Source organism: Apis mellifera, linkage group LG1 (genome assembly GCF_003254395.2).
Source record: "Apis mellifera strain DH4 linkage group LG1, Amel_HAv3.1, whole genome shotgun sequence".
NCBI lineage: Eukaryota > Metazoa > Arthropoda > Insecta > Hymenoptera > Apidae > Apis > Apis mellifera.
Genome location: NC_037638.1, coordinates 2,209,842 through 2,229,113, shown reverse-complemented (window position 1 = coordinate 2,229,113; position 19,272 = coordinate 2,209,842). Strand labels below are relative to the sequence as shown.

General features: G+C 21.4%; 4 protein-coding genes and 1 non-coding gene across 10 annotated transcripts; 3 read left to right on the top strand and 2 right to left on the bottom strand.

Annotated features, from left to right (window-relative positions):
* Positions 1-441: 441 nt before the first annotated feature.
* On the bottom strand, positions 442-1,905 carry LOC725884 (60S acidic ribosomal protein P2). Its single transcript, XM_001120364.5, has 4 exons — positions 1,755-1,905; positions 1,033-1,205; positions 712-813; positions 442-607 (listed from the first exon to the last, which is right to left on the bottom strand). Exons 2-4 carry the CDS (start codon positions 1,202-1,204, stop codon positions 537-539), a joined length of 345 nt encoding a protein of 114 aa, XP_001120364.1. The 5' UTR covers position 1,205; positions 1,755-1,905; the 3' UTR covers positions 442-536.
* Positions 1,268-1,342, bottom strand: LOC113219419. Its single transcript, XR_003306548.1, has one exon. It is a non-coding gene; the product is annotated as a small nucleolar RNA Me28S-Am982 (small nucleolar RNA).
* Positions 1,906-2,361: 456 nt separating the features above from the next.
* egh (beta-1,4-mannosyltransferase egh) lies at positions 2,362-5,808 on the top strand. Of its 3 annotated transcripts, none has more exons than NM_001242556.1 (3): positions 2,362-2,791; positions 4,288-5,096; positions 5,189-5,805. In NM_001242556.1, the coding sequence occupies exons 2-3, from the start codon at positions 4,293-4,295 to the stop codon at positions 5,774-5,776; spliced, it is 1,392 nt and encodes a 463-aa protein (NP_001229485.1). In that variant the 5' UTR covers positions 2,362-2,791; positions 4,288-4,292; the 3' UTR covers positions 5,777-5,805. The 3 variants fall into 3 exon arrangements, with proteins under 3 accessions (NP_001229485.1, XP_026298404.1, XP_026298426.1); XM_026442619.1 differs by having other exon boundaries at positions 2,448-2,588; positions 5,189-5,808; XM_026442641.1 differs by lacking the exon at positions 2,362-2,791 and adding an exon at positions 3,654-3,675 and having other exon boundaries at positions 5,189-5,808.
* Positions 5,809-9,066: 3,258 nt separating this feature from the next.
* On the top strand, positions 9,067-12,084 carry LOC725378 (nucleolar GTP-binding protein 2). The gene is made up of 2 exons (XM_003249533.3): positions 9,067-9,279; positions 9,415-12,084. The coding sequence occupies exon 2, from the start codon at positions 9,420-9,422 to the stop codon at positions 11,532-11,534; it is 2,115 nt and encodes a 704-aa protein (XP_003249581.1). The 5' UTR covers positions 9,067-9,279; positions 9,415-9,419; the 3' UTR covers positions 11,535-12,084.
* A 368-nt stretch (positions 12,085-12,452) lies between these two features.
* On the top strand, positions 12,453-19,212 carry LOC550706 (probable phosphorylase b kinase regulatory subunit alpha). 4 transcript variants are annotated; one of them, XM_006559845.3, is made up of 14 exons: positions 12,453-13,278; positions 13,355-13,800; positions 13,887-14,202; positions 14,276-14,489; positions 14,583-14,692; positions 15,456-15,603; positions 15,810-15,988; positions 16,053-16,203; positions 16,620-16,840; positions 17,394-17,949; positions 18,033-18,085; positions 18,158-18,316; positions 18,614-18,871; positions 18,940-19,212. In XM_006559845.3, exons 1-14 carry the CDS (start codon positions 12,796-12,798, stop codon positions 19,165-19,167), a joined length of 3,522 nt encoding a protein of 1,173 aa, XP_006559908.1. In that variant the 5' UTR covers positions 12,453-12,795; the 3' UTR covers positions 19,168-19,212. The 4 variants fall into 4 exon arrangements, with proteins under 4 accessions (XP_006559908.1, XP_006559907.1, XP_006559905.1 ...); XM_006559844.3 differs by lacking the exon at positions 15,456-15,603 and adding an exon at positions 14,782-14,929 and having other exon boundaries at positions 12,796-13,278; XM_006559842.3 differs by lacking the exon at positions 15,456-15,603 and adding an exon at positions 14,782-14,929 and having other exon boundaries at positions 12,796-13,278; positions 16,548-16,840.
* The last annotated feature ends 60 nt before the right edge of the window (positions 19,213-19,272 follow it).

Genomic DNA, 19,272 nt, shown 5'->3' with positions numbered 1-19,272 from the left:
TTGTTATAATTATATTAATTTAAATTTTCATTAATATAAAAGCAGACAACTGAATTTTATAATAAATTTCTCGAACAACAGTTCTTCTTTTCTTCAATTTTTATCCCCCACTCTTTACTATGAATAAAGCTACGAGAATCGCACAATTGTACATGTGGTATATGTTGTTCATTGTATATTTACGAATTTTCTTATGTAGAAATTTGCATCTAATTATGTTATAACTCATATCTACACAATACAATAGAATTAAAATATATCTTGATTTTAAAAGAATTGAAAGGTTTTGGGTAAATATATATATATATATATATATATACACATAACGAAGTCATTGTATTTTTTCATTCAGAAAATCATCTTGAAGTATGTATATTTATAATTATTCCACCTTATAAGAAATTTTCATTTGTATATATAAAAAAGTAAATTACATATTAATAAATTAAAAATATAATTTATTTCGAATAATCTTGTCAAAACTGTATAATATAGATTTTACAAATAGTTATTATACAGATATTATTATGAATTATTTAATCGAAAAGACCGAAACCCATATCATCATCTTCTGATTCAGATTCTTCTTTTGCTGGTTTCTTTTCTTCTGTAAAACATAAATTACATTAAAATATTATATATATATATATATATATATATATATATATATATATATATATATATATATATATATATAAAATATATATATACCTTTCTTTTCTTCAGCTGGAGCAGTAGTACCTCCAACTGGTGCAGCATCTGCACTAACTGCAACACCACCACCAACTGGCATAGATAATAATTTTTCCATTCCTAAAAAAATAAAAAATGAAATTAAAATCTTTTTTATTTACATAAAAAAAGAAATAAGAAAAAATTAAAAATTATAAATTTAAAAATTAAAAATTAATTTTTAAATTCAACAAAATCTTTATTATTACTGTAAATAATTGATATATAATTTTTATAATATAATATTCTATGTTATATTTACATATTAATTTAATATTGAATTTCATTAAAAAGCTATACCTTGCGAAATAAGTTCTTCAATTGATTTTCCATTTAGTTCTGCGATAACTTTTTTAAGTTTTTCACCATCTGTTTCAATTCCAACAGATGATAAAATTTTTTCAATATCATTTTGATTAGGAGAAGTTTTTCCTCCTAAAACAGCTAAAAGATAAGCGGCCACGTAACGCATTCTGAAATAAAAAATATAGTTTGAATTTTGTTTTAAACTTATAATTTGCATTGCATATTGATCAATTGCTTTCAGTAAAAATTACCATCACAGTTCTCAGTCGAAAGATGGTGATTATTATTTGAATCATCATATAATATAAATATATTTAAAAATATACTATATTTATGTTTAAAATACAACAGATAATAAAGAAAATATAATTTTTTACTTAATTTTTCATTATTAAATATTACTTTTAGATTTTATATATTATTTTAAATTGAAACTGATTGAATGAATTTATTGATATTTGCTTCTAATATCTATAAATAGTTAAACAATATTTAAATAATAAAACAATGAAAAATAAATAAGTATATTTTTTTTCATATTAGAAAAATTGATGCATATGAATAATAATATCAACGTAATAAAATAATCGTAAATCATCGTGAATTATAATATATTATGTTAAAAATAAATTACATTATTTTATATATTAATACATAATATATTTAAAATATATAATATTATTTACTATAAATTATATTTAAATATAAATATTTACCTTTAAGTCTTACGACACGAAACGTGGTACACGCTCAACAAGGAAAATACGTTCGATTAGTTGCGTTAATAAAAGGTAAAGAAAGCAAACTTTAAATGATAGAGATGGGAAACATCTATACATTGATAGCAACTGAAGTGCCATCTGTGTATATAAAAATTTAATATTAAATTTCTAATTTCTAATAATTTTTATTAATATAATAGACTTACGTAAATAATTGATACATAATATTAACAATATAAAAAATTTTTATTAAAAATATAATTTATTTTTACTGTATTATTATTAAATTAAATATTATTTTATTTTTTTTCATATCTTTTAATATTATGTACAAATAAATGAATAGATTCATTATACGTTATATAAATTACACATTAATTTAAATTTAATTTCTTTAACATTAATAATTAATAATTGAAAATTTATTGAAAATCTATCCAAAATTTTGATACATAAATTGCTTTCATCATATTTTATTATTATTATTAACATATACTTATATTATTTATTTTGAAACATATTTATATATTATTAAAAGTAATACGCGATAAATATTCGATATTTCATATATAATATTTAATACTATATGAATAAAAACTATGAATTTAATTTTATTTAGATATAAACAACATTAACCAATCATAGAAATTTATTTTAAGAATTATATAGGAAAATAAAAAAGTAATTATAATCAGTATAATTATTGAACTGGTAGTACCTTGATATTGAATGTTAATATTTATTACAATTTCAAAGATCGATATGGTTTTCTTATCTCATATTGATAATCAGTCATTTCTGTGTATAACAATTGAAGAATGTTAGAATGTAAGTCATTCTTTGAATCAATGAAAATCAGTAATACTGATAGTGACGCGTTGTTGAAATTATAAAAATATTTTCGATTCATAACCATATAAATTATTTTTTTTATAATTAATTTATATTTATATTTATTGTTGCTGCGAACAATGAAACAAGGAATTTTTTTTTTTAATATATTACATTAATATTTGGCTGCACAAAAAAAGGTATATAAATAAAATAACATTTTAATACATTTTAATTATTAATAATTTTAATATATTTAATTTACATATATTAAGTAAATAATAAATATTTTAAATAGACATTAATGTTATTGCATATTTATAAAAATTTATATAATATTTATATAATTTGTTATTTGTTTAAAAAATTGTTTATTCTTTATTAAAAATTAAAATTAAAATTATTTAAATCATATATTTTTTGTTATAATAAACTTATAAAAATTAAAAGTTCAAGCTGATGTGAAAAAAATAGATTATAATATTGTTAAATTAAATGAAAACAAAGTATACAAAAAAATATGCAATAGTATTTTATCATATGAAAATATATTTATTATTTATTTATTAGAAAATTACATTTTATTCAAAATTGTATAGATTTTTGTTTTATTATTTTATAAACTTAAATTGTTAATAATAAGATTTATTAAAATATATAAATTTTGTAATTAAAATATAAAAATAGAAATTAATAAAATTATATAAATTTTAATTTTATTATTTTTATTAAATATATTTAAATATCTATAATAAAATATTTAAAAATATTATGATTATATGAAATTTATATTTTTTTATCAAATTTATATGTAATGATAATAATTATAAAGATTTGTATTGATAATTTGTAAAGATTTAATATAATAATACTTATGTAATATATGTTGCTTTATATTTTAGAATTTTATTTAACTAATCTTCTTTATTCCTATTAGAAATATCTTTATAAGTATTATCTAATGTATGTTTTAATATATCTAATATAGATAAATATATGAATCACTATCTTATTTTATCTTTCTATTCAATTCATTAAATATTTGATACCTTTTCAAGATTAGGTTCAAATTCTGAATTATAAGGTATTATAATTTTTATTTAAATGAAAATAATTTCATTTTTAATATTTATTTATTATAAACATAATCATTAATAATCTTTAATTAATTTTTTATTTGTTATATATGAAATAGCTATATATTTGAAAAAATATTTTTATTTTTTATCAAAAAATAACTATTAAGTTATTATTAACATATTAATATTTTATAAAATATTAATAAAAGTAATAAATATATATATATATATATTAAGTAATAATAGTTTAATTATTAATAATATATTATAAATTATGATTATATGCATTTATATATAGTGTTAATATATTCATAAAATATTTTTGAAATGTCGATTCTGGAAGCCAAAAAAACACAAAAATATATAAAAAATATCGATTAAGATTTATTTATTAAGTTATAAATAAAAGTTTGCATTATATGAACAAAAAAAAAATAGAATGAAATTGTTACATTTCCATTATATCATTCTCTGCTCTTATTTTGTTTTATCTTATAAATCTAAATTGTTTATGATTCAATAAATAAATTTCAATCAATATTTTTATATATCAATCTGCATCAATGTGCATATTATATATTTATAATTGTTAATTTCTTTAATTTTCTATTTTTCAGGAATAATGTTGAACAGTGTAATAAAACATATTTTGCATTGTTCTCTATTATTTATTATTATAATTATATTTGAATCAATCACTGGAGGACTTAGGTGGAATAATAATAAGAAGGAAATATTTGATCCATGGGTTCAATATGGATTTCTTGGTGCACTTATATTATACTTGTTACGGACTCTTACATTTCTTTCTTTTCCACAAGTCTTATTTAATTTTGTTGGATTAATAATATACAATGCATTCCCAGATAAAATTGTGTTAAAAGGTTCACCATTACTTGCACCATTTGTTTGTATTAGAATAGTAACACGTGGAGATTATCCACAATTAGTAAAAGCAAATGTGAAAAGAAATTTAGATAAATGTATAGAAATTGGTTTGGAAAATTTTCAAATTGAAGTAGTTAGTGATAAGCCAATTGGATTAACTCCTCATAGAAGAATTAGAGAAGTTGTAGTACCACCGAATTACCGTACAAGTAGTGGTGCTTTATTTAAAGCTCGTGCTTTACAATATTGTTTAGAACATTCAGTAAATGAATTAGCAGATAATGATTGGATTGTACATCTTGATGAAGAAACTTTACTTACTGAAAATTCGATTCGTGGAATATTAAATTTTGTATTGGACGGAAAGCATCAATTTGGACAAGGATTAATAACATATGCAAATGAAGATGTTGTTAATTGGATTACTACTTTAGCAGATAGTTTTAGAGTAGCAGATGATATGGGAAAATTACGATTACAATTTACAATGTTTCATAAACCTTTCTTTAGTATGAAAGGTTCTTATGTTGTTAGTCAAGTAATTATTATATATATGAATTATATATATGATTTATATTCTTAGTTATAATCATATTATGTAATATTGTAGAAACAATTTCATTGTTACAGATGGGTGCAGAAAAACAAGTTTCTTTCAACAATGGATTAGATGGATCCATTGCAGAAGATTGTTTTTTTGCAATGAAAGCATTTACCCAAGGATATTCATTTAATTTTGTAGATGGTGAAATGTGGGAAAAATCACCATTTACATTATGGGATTTCATACAACAAAGAAAAAGATGGCTACAAGGTATATTACTTGTTGTACATTCCAAAGCTATTCCCTTAAATAAAAAGTTGCTCCTAGGTATATCTTGTTACACATGGGTAACAATGCCTCTTTCTACTTCAAATATTATATTAGCTGGAATTTATCCTATTACTTGCCCTCCATTTATGGATTTTTTATGTGCTTTTATTGGTGCAGTAAATATTTATATGTATATTTTTGGTGTAGTTAAATCTTTTTCATTATCTCGATTTGGTATTGCTCGATTTATACTATGTATATGTGGAGCATTATTAACAATTCCTTTCAATTTGATCATTGAAAATGTTGCGGTTATATGGGGATTGTTTGGAAAAAAGTATAAATTTTATGTTGTTAATAAGGATTACAAACATGATGTAAATAAGGAACCAATCACAGTATAAAAAAGTATTAAAATCTCCAATATTTAAAAGAATATTCATATGCACTTTTTGTACCTGTAAGTTGAAACAAATTCATATGTCATTGTCATAAAATATCTTAATTATAATGTATATTATATGACATATACATTATATTGCATTGTTTAAATTAACTAATGATTAAAATGATTAGAATTCAAAAAAGAGAATATATATATATGTATGTATATATATATATATATATATATATATATATACATACATATATATATAAATATTCACAGTATTCAGATTTTTTAATTTATTTATTTAAAAAAATATAATTTAGAAATTTAATAATAATAAATAAAAAATCATTTAAAAAAATTAAAAAATTTCTTGTTTCAATGATAAAAATTAAAAAATTAAAAATTGATTAAAAAATGATTTCATTGTTATATCATAAATCATATAAAATTTGCAATATTTGATATTTTTACATTATTAATATACATAGTGCTATATAAGATGTTAGAAACTGTGTTCATTTAAAACCATTAAATAAATATTGATTTGCTTTTTTTTTAAATTATTATTTTGAATAAAATCATATTAGAAAACAGATATGCATATTACAAATGATATATGCAAATAATTATAATTCTTTAATTAGATATTGCTAAGTTTAATATCAATTACCCAAATAAAAAATTCTACTTTAAAAAAAATTTGATTATGTTTATTGTCCTAGAAATCTTTATATTGTCCAAATTTTTTATTATCAAATATATTTAATTATTCTATTTAATTAAAAAAAAAGCAAATTAATATCTGTAATAGTTTCAAAGAAACAATTTATAATTTTATCCAAAACTTATAAAAAAAAATTTTAAAATAATTTTGTAAAAAAAATTAAATAATGCATTAATTATTCTACAATCACTTACACATTTTGAAATTAATACAATACAATACAATAAAAATACAATATTATAAATGGAAACAATATAATTATTTTTATGTAATAAATTATATACAAATACAACAAAGTTTGTAAAATAAATATAAAGTTAAAGATTTATACAAATTAACATAATTTTGTAAATAATTCTTTTTATAAAAATCTATTTATTTTATCTTTCAAATATAATAAATAATTTTAGAAATCTGATAATTTAAAAATCATATATTCATCATATAAATTGATTTTAATATATAAAATTCTGCAGAACCAATAATTGTAAGTAGTGATTTTTCATGTTATATTTATTTTTTTTCACTCATCAATTTAATTCTCATAAAAATTTCAAATGAATTTTAAAAATCTACTAAAAATTTTTTTATATATTTTATATATATATATATATATATATATATTTATTAATCAAAATTTAATATATGTGCTATTAATTTTAGATCGATTCTAGAAATCAAAAGTAATAAACAAATATCAACAATAGAAATATCAGTTAAATCTTATTTATTAAGTTATAAACAATTTATAGCAACTTATATATATATATAAGTTCACATTAAATAAAATAAGATAACAGAATATGAGAGCATAAAAAAGACAGAGTAATTTCACTCTATTTCTATCTCGTTTTGTTTAACACAAACTTTAAATTTACAACTTAATAAATTAATCTTAATTGATATTTTTGTCTATTAATTTTTATCAGAATTAATTTTTCAAAAATCACAAATATATTAATATTTTGATTAGAGAGGATTCCATTTTTTAATTAAAATACATTATAAATATTATAAAATATTAAATATTATTGAAAAAACTTTTTAATCTATTTTGAGAAATTTTTATTAATTTATAACTAGGATTTTGAAATTTTCAAAATTTTTTAAATTGATTAGAAATTCACTTTTGAATGTAAGATCTTTTATTTTGTATTTAAAAAGTCTATTTTATTTTTGATTTTATTTATTATAATAATGATAATGTATCAATGATATTTCTGAATTAACATTGAAATAAGAAACATTTTATATTTTATGTATTTTAAATTATTTGATATAATATTTTAATATATTAAATAATATATTAATATATTAAATAAATATAACTATAATTATTTAATTATATTAAATAAAACTTAATTTGTCTAGTCAAAAAAATATAAAAAGAATGTAATGTTATTTATTATTATAAAAATAAAAAATTTATAAATAAATTATATATTCATTATATTAATCAATTATTTTATAAGTAATGTAAGTATCAAAAAATTTTAATATTATTAATTAATAAATTAAAATTGCAAGTAATTAAGTTATAAATTTACAAAAAAAAATATTAGTTTGTTTAAGATATTAAACTATTATCTCGAACCAAATTTTTAATTAATAAAATTTTGACAAATAATTGTATTTATTTGTAATATATATAATACTAAGTCTGAATTGATAATTATAATTATTTTTAGTAATTTAAAAAAATCAAAAAAAGAATTGAAAAACTAATAGATAAAGAATCATTAAAAATAAATCGTAAAAAATAAAAAATCATATTACTTATATAATATTTTAATACATTTTTATTATTAGCATGATCAAATTTTATCTGCATAATATTTTATTAAAATAAAAATACATAATTATATGTATAATGTTAGTTTATTTATATTATATTTAATCTACTATGAAAATTTATATTTAACTATATTTGATAAATGGAACAAAGATAATACATGTTTATAAATACATATCATTTTTTTCATAATATAATTCTTTTAAAAAATAATATATTATTTTTTTAAAGAAAATATGTTTATTAAATATTTTATAAATACTTTTTATGTATAATTACTTATATATACTTACAAATAAATGTCTGTAATTTCAAATTTATATCTTGAAAAATAAAATATATCTCCAAAATATAATTGTCTTTATTTAAAATAATTCTTATATAATTTTAATTTTATATACAGAATGAAGTAAAAATTATTTTATAAGTTATTTTCTACGAAACTAATTTAAATATTTTCAATATTCTTTTTGTTTAAATATTTTTTATGAACAAATAAGTCAATGAATTTTTAGCGGGTTTTATTTTCAGATTTAAAAAATTGCTTTCATTTTTTTTAAATTGAATGATATATTAATTTTTTGTTGTTTAGATAGCTAATATAGTTTAAAATATTTTTTTTTATTCAGAAATATATTGTAAGTTCTTATTCTATATGAGAGAATATGAAAAAAAAAATTTATAAGTTACATATTTTGATGTAATAATGCAATTACATTTATATCTTACATGTATCTTATATGCAATAGTATACATATAATATACTTTATTCTATAGTTTATAGTATTATACACATGTAACGTGTAGATATTTAACCTTAATCTTTCATGAAATTTTTTAGATTTGTTATTTTGTTATTTTTTTATGCACATGAGAACTAATTTATAAGAATTTTTATAATTATATGAAAAAAAATACATATTATTCAAATTTAATTTTTAATTAGTTAATAATATTTTTAAATAATAATATTTTATAATAATTATAATTGATTATAAATGTAAGTAATAGCAAAACTTGAATGAATATTAAGATATAATGAAATATAAAAATTAATATAAATGAAATTTAAAAAATATTAATTAATATAATTGATACATGTATATTTAATGAATTACAAATATATTTATTTCAGACAAAATGGCAAAATCTCATGTAATAAATAAAGCTCCTAGAAAGGAGGGATTTAAGCGTTCTGGACACAGTATGAATCCTGAACGATCTATAGAAGGACTAAAAGGTGTAGCAAAAGTACGAACAAAAGCAACAATTAAAAGATTGCAAATGTATCGTAATCAAAAACCAAAGCGTGATCGTAAAGGACATATCATTAGTCCAGCACCATTCCAAGGTTGGCAACCATCTGGTACTATGTCTCGTGTAGAACCTTCACAAAAATGGTTTGGTAATTCAAGAGTTATTTCTCAAAATGCTTTACAAAAGTTTCAAAATGAATTAGGAAAAGCAATGAAAGATCCTTATAATGTTATTATGAAACCTACACAATTACCAATAACATTACTTCAACAAAAAGCTATAAATGCAAGAGTACATTTATTAGATATAGAAAGTTTTGAAAGTGTTTTTGGTCCAAAAAAAATACGAAAGAAACCAAATTTGATAATATCATCATATGATGAATTACAAAAATTAGCAAAAGAAAAGGAAGAAACATATAATATGGAAAAGGACTCTAAAGATATTGATCTTATACGTTCAGATGATGGTATTAGAGAAACTCAAAGAGATTGGATTATGTCTGCAGGACAAAGTAAAAGAATTTGGAATGAATTATATAAAGTTATAGATTCATCTGATGTTATTTTACAAGTATTAGATGCCAGAGATCCTTTAGGAACTAGATCACCTCAAATAGAAAAATATCTCAAAACAGAAAAGCCTCATAAACATTTAATGTTTATTTTAAATAAAGTAGATCTTGTTCCAACATGGGTAACACAAAGATGGGTTGCAATTTTAAGTACAGAATATCCAACAATTGCATTTCATGCTTCTATGACACATCCATTTGGTAAAGGTTCCTTGATAAATTTGCTGCGTCAATTTGCAAAACTTCATATTGATAAGAAACAAATCAGTGTAGGTTTTATAGGATATCCCAATACAGGCAAAAGTTCAATTATAAATACATTAAGATCAAAAAAAGTATGTAAAGTTGCACCAATAGCAGGAGAAACAAAAGTATGGCAATATATTACTTTGATGCGACGTATTTACTTAATAGATTGTCCAGGTGTAGTTTATCCATCAGCAGAAACAGATACAGAAAAAGTTTTGAAAGGTGTAGTAAGAGTAGAACTTGTTCAAAATCCTGAAGATTATGTTTCAGAAGTATTATCACGAGTAAAAGAAGATTATATTCGTAAGACTTATAAAATTATGGAATGGGATAATCATATTGATTTTTTAGAAAAATTGGCACGTAAAAGTGGAAAATTATTAAAAAAAGGAGAACCTGATATCACTATTATTTCACGAATGATTTTAAATGATTGGCAACGTGGTAAATTACCATTTTATATTCCACCTCCTGGTTTTGAAGAGCCATTGATAAACATAATGACTGATGAACTTGCAATTGAAAATAATATTAAAAAAGATAACAATATTAATATAGATAAAATTGAGAATACATCAATTGAGAATAAAAATCCATCAAAAGAAATTCAATTATCTGTAGTACAAGATTTTCGAAAAATTAAAGTTGGTTTACCATATTCGGATAATGATATAAAAAATGATTTATATCTTGAATCTAATTCTTCTGACAAAAAAAATAATGATATAGAAGAAATTGGATCAGTTTTGTCGGATTTAGATAATAAGAATGAAGAAACCATACAATTTAAAGAAACAATAGAAGATAAAGAAATTGCTCAAAATTTAGAAAATAAAAATAAAATAAATAAAGAATATTCTGATGATGATATTCATTTGCTAGAAAAAGATACTTTATTACAAAGTGTATATGATGAAGTGGAAAAAGAATATGATTCTAGTGATAGTGAAATGTTGAACACAAATACTATATCAAGTAGTGGTATGTTTAAAATTTCTTCTATATCTTCTGAAATGGAATCATTAATGAAAAAAGAAAAAAAATTAACAAGTAAACAAAGACGAGCCATAGAAAGAGCCAATAAAAGAAAAAAAATTGGAAGTAATTTTTATGAAATTACTAATGTAAAAAATAGAAATAGAAATAGAAAAATTCCTAAAATTAAAAAAAAATAATTCGCAAGGAAAAGATCAAAATAACTATGTTAAATTATTGAATTATTTGAAGTTATTGATATCATATAAACTATAATATTATACAATATTATAATTTAAATTTTTTTCTTATTTATATTATATTCTTTAAAAATAAATTGATTTATGAATAGTAGCATGAAGAATATGGAGAATTTAAACAAATTTAATAAATTTAACAAATTATCTTTTTAATATATTAAGATTCTAATATTTTAAATCCATAAATAAATAAAGTATATATTTAAAATTTATATAAGTAATTTTTTGATACTTATAAATCATTATATTGTATAAATTTATTTTTTCAATCATAATAAAATACAAATTGATATATTATGTAAGTATATTTACAAATAAAATAAATCTTTTAAATAAATTTGCATACATTTTGTTGAACAAATATAGATAAGGAAAGTAAATATAATGTGGATATAATATAATTGTGAGGAAAAGACAAAGATAGAATGATTAATACTATTTCTAGAATGTTGCAAATGAAATATAAACAAAAAAAAAAAAAATAAAAAAATACAGATAGAGTAAGAATTGATAGTACTACTATCTCTTTAATGTTTTTAGAATTTATCTTAAAAAGATGTTTGGCATTCAAAAGATGCTACTAATATAATTGATTCTTATTTTATCTTTAGCTTTTTTCTTTTTTAGCCTTCTATTATTTGCTTTTCTTGTCTATATTTATTCCATCTATTATTCCATTATTCTAGAGATAGCACTGATTTATATATATATATATATATAATTTTTAATCTATTTCTATCATTATCTCATCATTTATTATTCTTGTTTATACTTTTGTTTTTTTTTATAATCTCAAACAATATATATATATATATATATATATATATATATATGTAGTATATTGTAGTTCTTTAGTGGTAATATAGAGGTCTATTGTGTTTGACATTCGTTTCACATTGTATATAAAATTTTTGCATGCATGTTTTGTAATTTGTATATTAGATGTCATATAAAATGTGCATATAATAAGTTTTTATATGATATATTTACATATATACGTACATATTTTAGTAAGCAAATAAATATTTGAAAAATTGTATAAAGATATTTTAAAGAAATAATTCAAACATAACCACAAAATGCAATGAATGATAATAAATATATTTAATTATAATAAATATATTTAAATTATAAAAATTTAATATACTTTTAAGAAAATATAATTATAAATATTTTCAAAATTTCAATATACATATTTAAAATGCGTAGTCGTAGTAATTCTGGTGTTCGTTTGGATTATTATCAACGAATTGTACACAAAATCATTATGAAACATCAGAATGCAGTTACAGGACTTTTTCCTGCTAGTCCTGAAAATAATCATGCATGGGTTCGTGATAACGTATACTGTATTCTCGCTGTTTGGGGTCTTTCAATGGCATATAAAAAGATTGCTGATGCAGATGAAGATAGAGCTAAAACATATGAACTTGAACAAAGTTGTGTAAAATTAATGAGAGGTTTATTAATGGCAATGATGCAACAAAAAGAAAAAGTTGAACAATTTAAATCCAGTCAAAATCCATGTGATGCTTTACATGCTAAATATAGCTCTGTTAATGGACAAACTGTTGTGGGTGATACAGAATGGGGTCATCTTCAAATAGATGCTATATCTCTTTATTTATTAATTTTAGCCCAAATGACAGCATCTGGTTTACAAATTGTTTTCAATTTGGATGAGGTATATACATTGTAACTAATATTCATTTTATATAAAATATTCTTTTATGTTTCTAAAATATAAAATTTAATTTTAGGTTGCATTCATTCAAAATTTAGTATTTTATATAGAATCAGCTTATTGCACTCCTGATTATGGAATTTGGGAAAGAGGAGATAAAACAAATCATGGTTTGCCAGAATTAAATGCTAGTAGTATCGGAATGGCAAAAGCTGCAATGGAAGCAATGAATGAATTGGATTTATTTGGTGCAAGAGGTGGACCTACCTCAGTAATTCATGTATTAGCAGATGAAGCACAAAAATGTCAAGCTGTTTTACAATCTATGTTACCACGTGAATCAAATTCAAAGGAATTAGATAGTGGATTATTATCTGTTATAAGTTTTCCAGCATTTGCTGTAGATGAACCTAATTTAATTCAATTAACAAGAGATGCAATTACTAAAAAATTACAAGGTCATTATGGATGTAAAAGATTTTTGAGAGATGGATATAAAACGCCAAAAGAAGATCCTAATAGGTAAAATAAAATTTTTAAATTTTATTTTTGTGCATATTTTTAACATTTACTAATTAATTTTTATTAATTAATTATATTCATATTAGACTTTATTATGAACCATGGGAATTACGTATATTTGAAAATATAGAATGTGAATGGCCTTTGTTTTTTTGTTATTTAATTGTGGACTACTGTTTCCAAGGCAATAAAGATGCAGTAATAGAATATACAAAACAATTAGAACAAATAATGATTAAAGCAGAAGATGGAATAAAATTAGTACCTGAACTATATTCTGTGGAGACTGCAAATGTATCAGCTGAATATGCTGAACCAGGTAGTCAGAAACGTATTGCATTAGGCAGATGTCCATTTATGTGGGCTCAATCTCTTTACATATTAGGAAAGTTATTACAAGAAGTAAGTATATAAATATAGGAAAAATAAAAATGAAATTTATTTAATTATCTTTTTTAAATCATATTTCTAATAGGGATTTCTTGCTGTGGGAGAATTGGATCCATTAAACAGACGTTTATGTAGTGAAAAGAAACCGGATGTCGTAGTACAAGTTGTTATTTTAGCAGAAGATGCAGAAATTAGAGAAAAAATAGCTCAACACGATATTCATGTACAAACAATTGCAGAAGTTGCACCAATTGAAGTGCAACCAGCAAAAGTTCTTAGTCATTTATATACATATCTAGGTATTTTTAAAATAAATTTATCAATTTCATAAATTTATTATTTATTTTGTAAATTTCAATTGTTTTTATATTTATTTATAATATTTTTTTTAGGTCGAAATAAAAAGTTAGGATTATCTGGGCGTAAATCAAGAGATGTAGGAATTTTGAGTACCAGTAAATTATATTCCTTGAATGATAAAATATTTGCATTCACTCCACAGGTGGGCATTTTGATATTTATCGAACTGTCATCTCTCTGTACTTTTATTTCTTTTCTTATGTTGCCTCTTGTTCTTGCATCAAACATTAGTTGACAGACATGACCCGCTTCTACATCGCATCGGACTATGAGCTCATGATTGACATATTCAAAGGCGAAATTAATTTCTTGAAGTCTAGCTGGCAGAACATGTTAGGCCGGCCTCTTGTGGTCATGCCCCTCAAGAACATTCATCTAGGTACAGTAATTTAATATTTAAAAACTATAATTTTCATCTGTGTTACTTTTTCTTGTTTATTATATAAAAAATTGTAGTGATAAAATTTCATGATTATAAAGCTTCAAAGTAACAGAGATAAAATGTATAGTTTTTAAATAAAGAAATTTCCTTTTGGAATTTTAAAGTTTCCTTACTGAAATTATGCAAATACATTATCCAAAGAACATCTAACATGTCTGCCTGCATGCGTGCATTTGTTTTTGTTATCAGTTTTGCTTTAATGGCTATGGAAGGTCTTAATGCAATTTGATTAGCTATTATTAATGTTTTGCTAATTATTAATTTTTATCGTATAATAAGTTAAGTGTTATTGTCTTCATCATGAGCAAAATCAATTAATGTTGAATATTTTAACGAAAATAAAATAGTTTAAAAAAAACAAAGAGGAATTGAGGAAAGGCCGTTTTCTCTTCAATATAAAATCTAACATTCTAAGAAGACAGCTTATGTGTGCGGTGGTGTGCGCGTTTGTTGCATGTCTTAGAACTTTGACGCGGAGGAGTACTACACGACAAATGATGCAGCCCTCCTTGCCAACACTTTTACAACCAACTTGGCCTTCCTCACCATCAACTGGAAGCAAATGCTCGGCAGGCCAACTATAACACTTGTTGCTACTCATAATCATCTAGGTATGCCACAGGCAGCTTTAGATCATCATTCAGGATAAAAATTTATTTAAAATGTGTACTAAAAATAGGATAGAACTTTTTTAAAGATAATATGTTAGAAACAATATACAAAATTTGCACATTGCTTCTTTTATTTTTGATAATAAAATCAATATTATATATTATATATTTTTTATATTATATATAATACATGATTGTTATTTCAGATCAAGGAAAGATACCATTAGCAATGATAACTACTATGAAAAAATTAAAAAGTGGTTATATTAATGGTACTCGAGTTTCACTAGGAAACTTAAATGATTTTTTGAGTACATCTTGCATTACAAATCTAAGCTTCTTAGGAAGTTCTGAAGATGGTAAACCCGATAAATTAAATCCTCAGGTAAATAATATTTTTATTAGAAATTAATGTAATTTGATATTTTTTTAAATTATATACATTTTAGGTTCAACAATATTTAGAAGAACATTTGATGCGTGCATTCCCACATCGTACAGGTCTTCTTAATAGACCTATAATTAGAAGTGGAAAAAATTTAAGACGCAAAATGTCAGTAAAAGGAGCTATAAAAAAAACAAGATCAATTGCTGTAGAACGTAAGTAATATTTATTTTCTATATTATTATTACAAATTACTTACTTAAATTACTTTTTTTAACATTCTTATTGCATGCTACTTAAAGTGGATTCTTAAATATTTATACAATATGATCCTATATTATGGTTCCTACCATCCTACAAGAATGTAAGTGTACTAACTCTTAATTTCCAAATTATAATAATAAAAGAGAAAATATAAAAATAAAAAATTTAACATCTTTAAAAAAATTAAAAATTTTTTTTTAAACACATTATTACAGATTGAATTCAATGTAATAACTAAATAATTTGATAATTAGTAAAATAATTTTTGAAAAAAAAGTAATTATATAATTTGTAGCTGAAATTCTTGGGATGGCAGGAGAAGATAGAAGACCTTCTGCTGTTTTAAATACAAATCCATTTATTGAAGTGACAGATACAACATTAACTTCTAATCCTATGCAATCAACTTCAATGGATCGAATACCTTCTCCTACAAATGAATTATTATCATGGACAAATTCTCCTAAATTACATAGACATAGAGGTATAAATGAAACTCAATATGCAGATACAGAAGTTGAAGAATTGTTAACTATGCTTCGAGAAACAGAAAGTTTAGAAGAACAAGGAGATATTTTACAATATCTTGTAAGTATAATTTAATATAAGAAAGAAAATATTTTATTATATATGATAGATTATTAAAATTGCATAGAAATAATTAAGAATATAGAGAATTGTTTATTTAAAATCTGTATTTTACGAGATATTTTACGACATTTTTTACGAGATATATTAAAAAAGTAATGATTAATAATGAAACAATATATCTTTTTTATATAATATATGATTAATTCTTTATATAATTATTCTTAATTTAATAATGAAAAATTGTTTTAATAATGATTGAATATATAATATTTTAACTTTTTAATGTATATATAATTTTTTTAAAAATAAATGATTGCAGAAAATATAACAATAACAGTGTTAAAATTAAATTAAAAAAATTTACTTCTAATTTTTTTATACTTTCTAAATGAAATAGTTTTATTTTAATTAACATTGAGAAATAATTTACAAAATTTTAAATATACGCATAATATATATAAAAATTGTATTATATAAGTATTTTGTTTTATTAAAGAATTAAAGATATTTTTAACTTTATTTAATAATAATTTCTAATTTAAACATTTAGGTTGATTCTCAAGGTCTATATTTCAATACTGGCATGGTAGAAGAAGGTCATCCAGTTTTGATAAAAGATTTACTAAAAGATTTGTATGAAAAAGCATGTCAACAAAAAATGTGGGGTATTGTACGTCATACAGCTGGTATGTTAGGAAAACGGGTCGAAGATTTAGCCAAAGCAGTTACTGATTTATTAGTTCGTCAAAAACAAGTTACGGTTGGAATGCCACCAACTAACGAACATACTATTGTTGCTCCATTGCCAGAAAATGAATTGCGAACTTTAATTCATCAAGCATATGGAGATGATGAATCTACTGCTATGTTGACACAGGAATTACTTGTATATTTAGCGATGTTCATTAGAACTGAACCACAATTGTTTCATGAAATGCTTAGACTTAGAGTAGGTTTAATCATTCAAGTAATGGCTACTGAATTATCAAGAACTCTAATATGTACTGGAGAAGAAGCATCTGAACATTTGCTAAATTTATCACCTTTCGAAATGAAAAATCTTTTACATCATATTATGAGTGGAAAAGAATTTGTTATTAGTAGTGGTATATTTATCACGTTTTTTATTATTATATTTTTAATTTACTTAATAAAATAAAATAAGAATATTATACATTTTCATTTTTAGTTGGTCGAGGAAATTTTTCTGTTATCAGTTGTAAATCTAGTAAAGTCAGTAAGGTAATAAAATTATTGACGATTATTAGTTTTAATAGTTTTATTATAATTTTAATATTTTTTTATATATTTTAGAAATCACAAATTGGAGGTTTTTTAAGTCCTGATCAAACTGATGGTAATGAAGCAGAACCAGATCGACAAGGTCAATGGTTACGACGAAGAAGATTAGATGGTGCATTAAACAGAGTACCAAGAGATTTTTATCCTCGAGTATGGCAAGTACTCGAACGAGTAAGTATACTTATATCTTAAATTATAATGAATAAAGTTTTTTTAAAATTTTTTAAAGTTTGAAAAGCAAGTAACATATATAATCTTATTTGTTTTATATTTATAAATATATATAAAGAGTATTACTTAATGATTAATTAAATTAAGATATTTAACAATAGATATTTAATATGTTTTTATATTGGATTATAAATACAATTAATTCAAATTTCTTCAAATTTTATGTAATTTTAAAATTTTTTTAAAATTTAAGACAATTTATTTAAAATTTTTCATTAAAAAATTCAATTTTTATAGTGCCAAGGTTTAGCAATTGAAGGTAGAATTCTTCCTCAAAATCTTACACAGGAAATGACACCAGGAGAATTAAAATTTGCATTAGCAGTAGAAACTGTGTTAAATACTATACCACAACCAGAATATCGTCAATTAATAGTCGAAGCTTTAATGGTATTGACTTTAATAACTGAATATAATGTAGTAACTTCCCTGGGTGGACTTATTGCTGTTGAACAATTAGTTCATAAGGCTAATGCTATTTTTTTAGATGATCAGGTATAACTTCAATATTTAATATAATAGCTATGAAATAAGATATATTCATTGAATCTATTTTAAATTAGATGAAAATTGATGGTGATGCTACTTTATGTTGTGCCAAACCAAAAGAGCAACGTGAAACAACTGCAATGGGAAATCTACTTTGTGGTGGAGCAGCATATGTTTGTCAACATTTTTATGATAGTGCTCCAAGTGGTAGTTTTGGAACAATGACATATATTACAAGAGCAATAGCTACATTATTAAATTGTTTACCAAAAGATAGTGATTTAGAATGTTCAATATCATAATTATTTATTTTTTAAAAATAAATAATAAATTTTTAGTTGATTATATCTATATCTTATAATTTATATTTATGTTAATTATTTAGAATTTGTTTGTGAAATATAAAA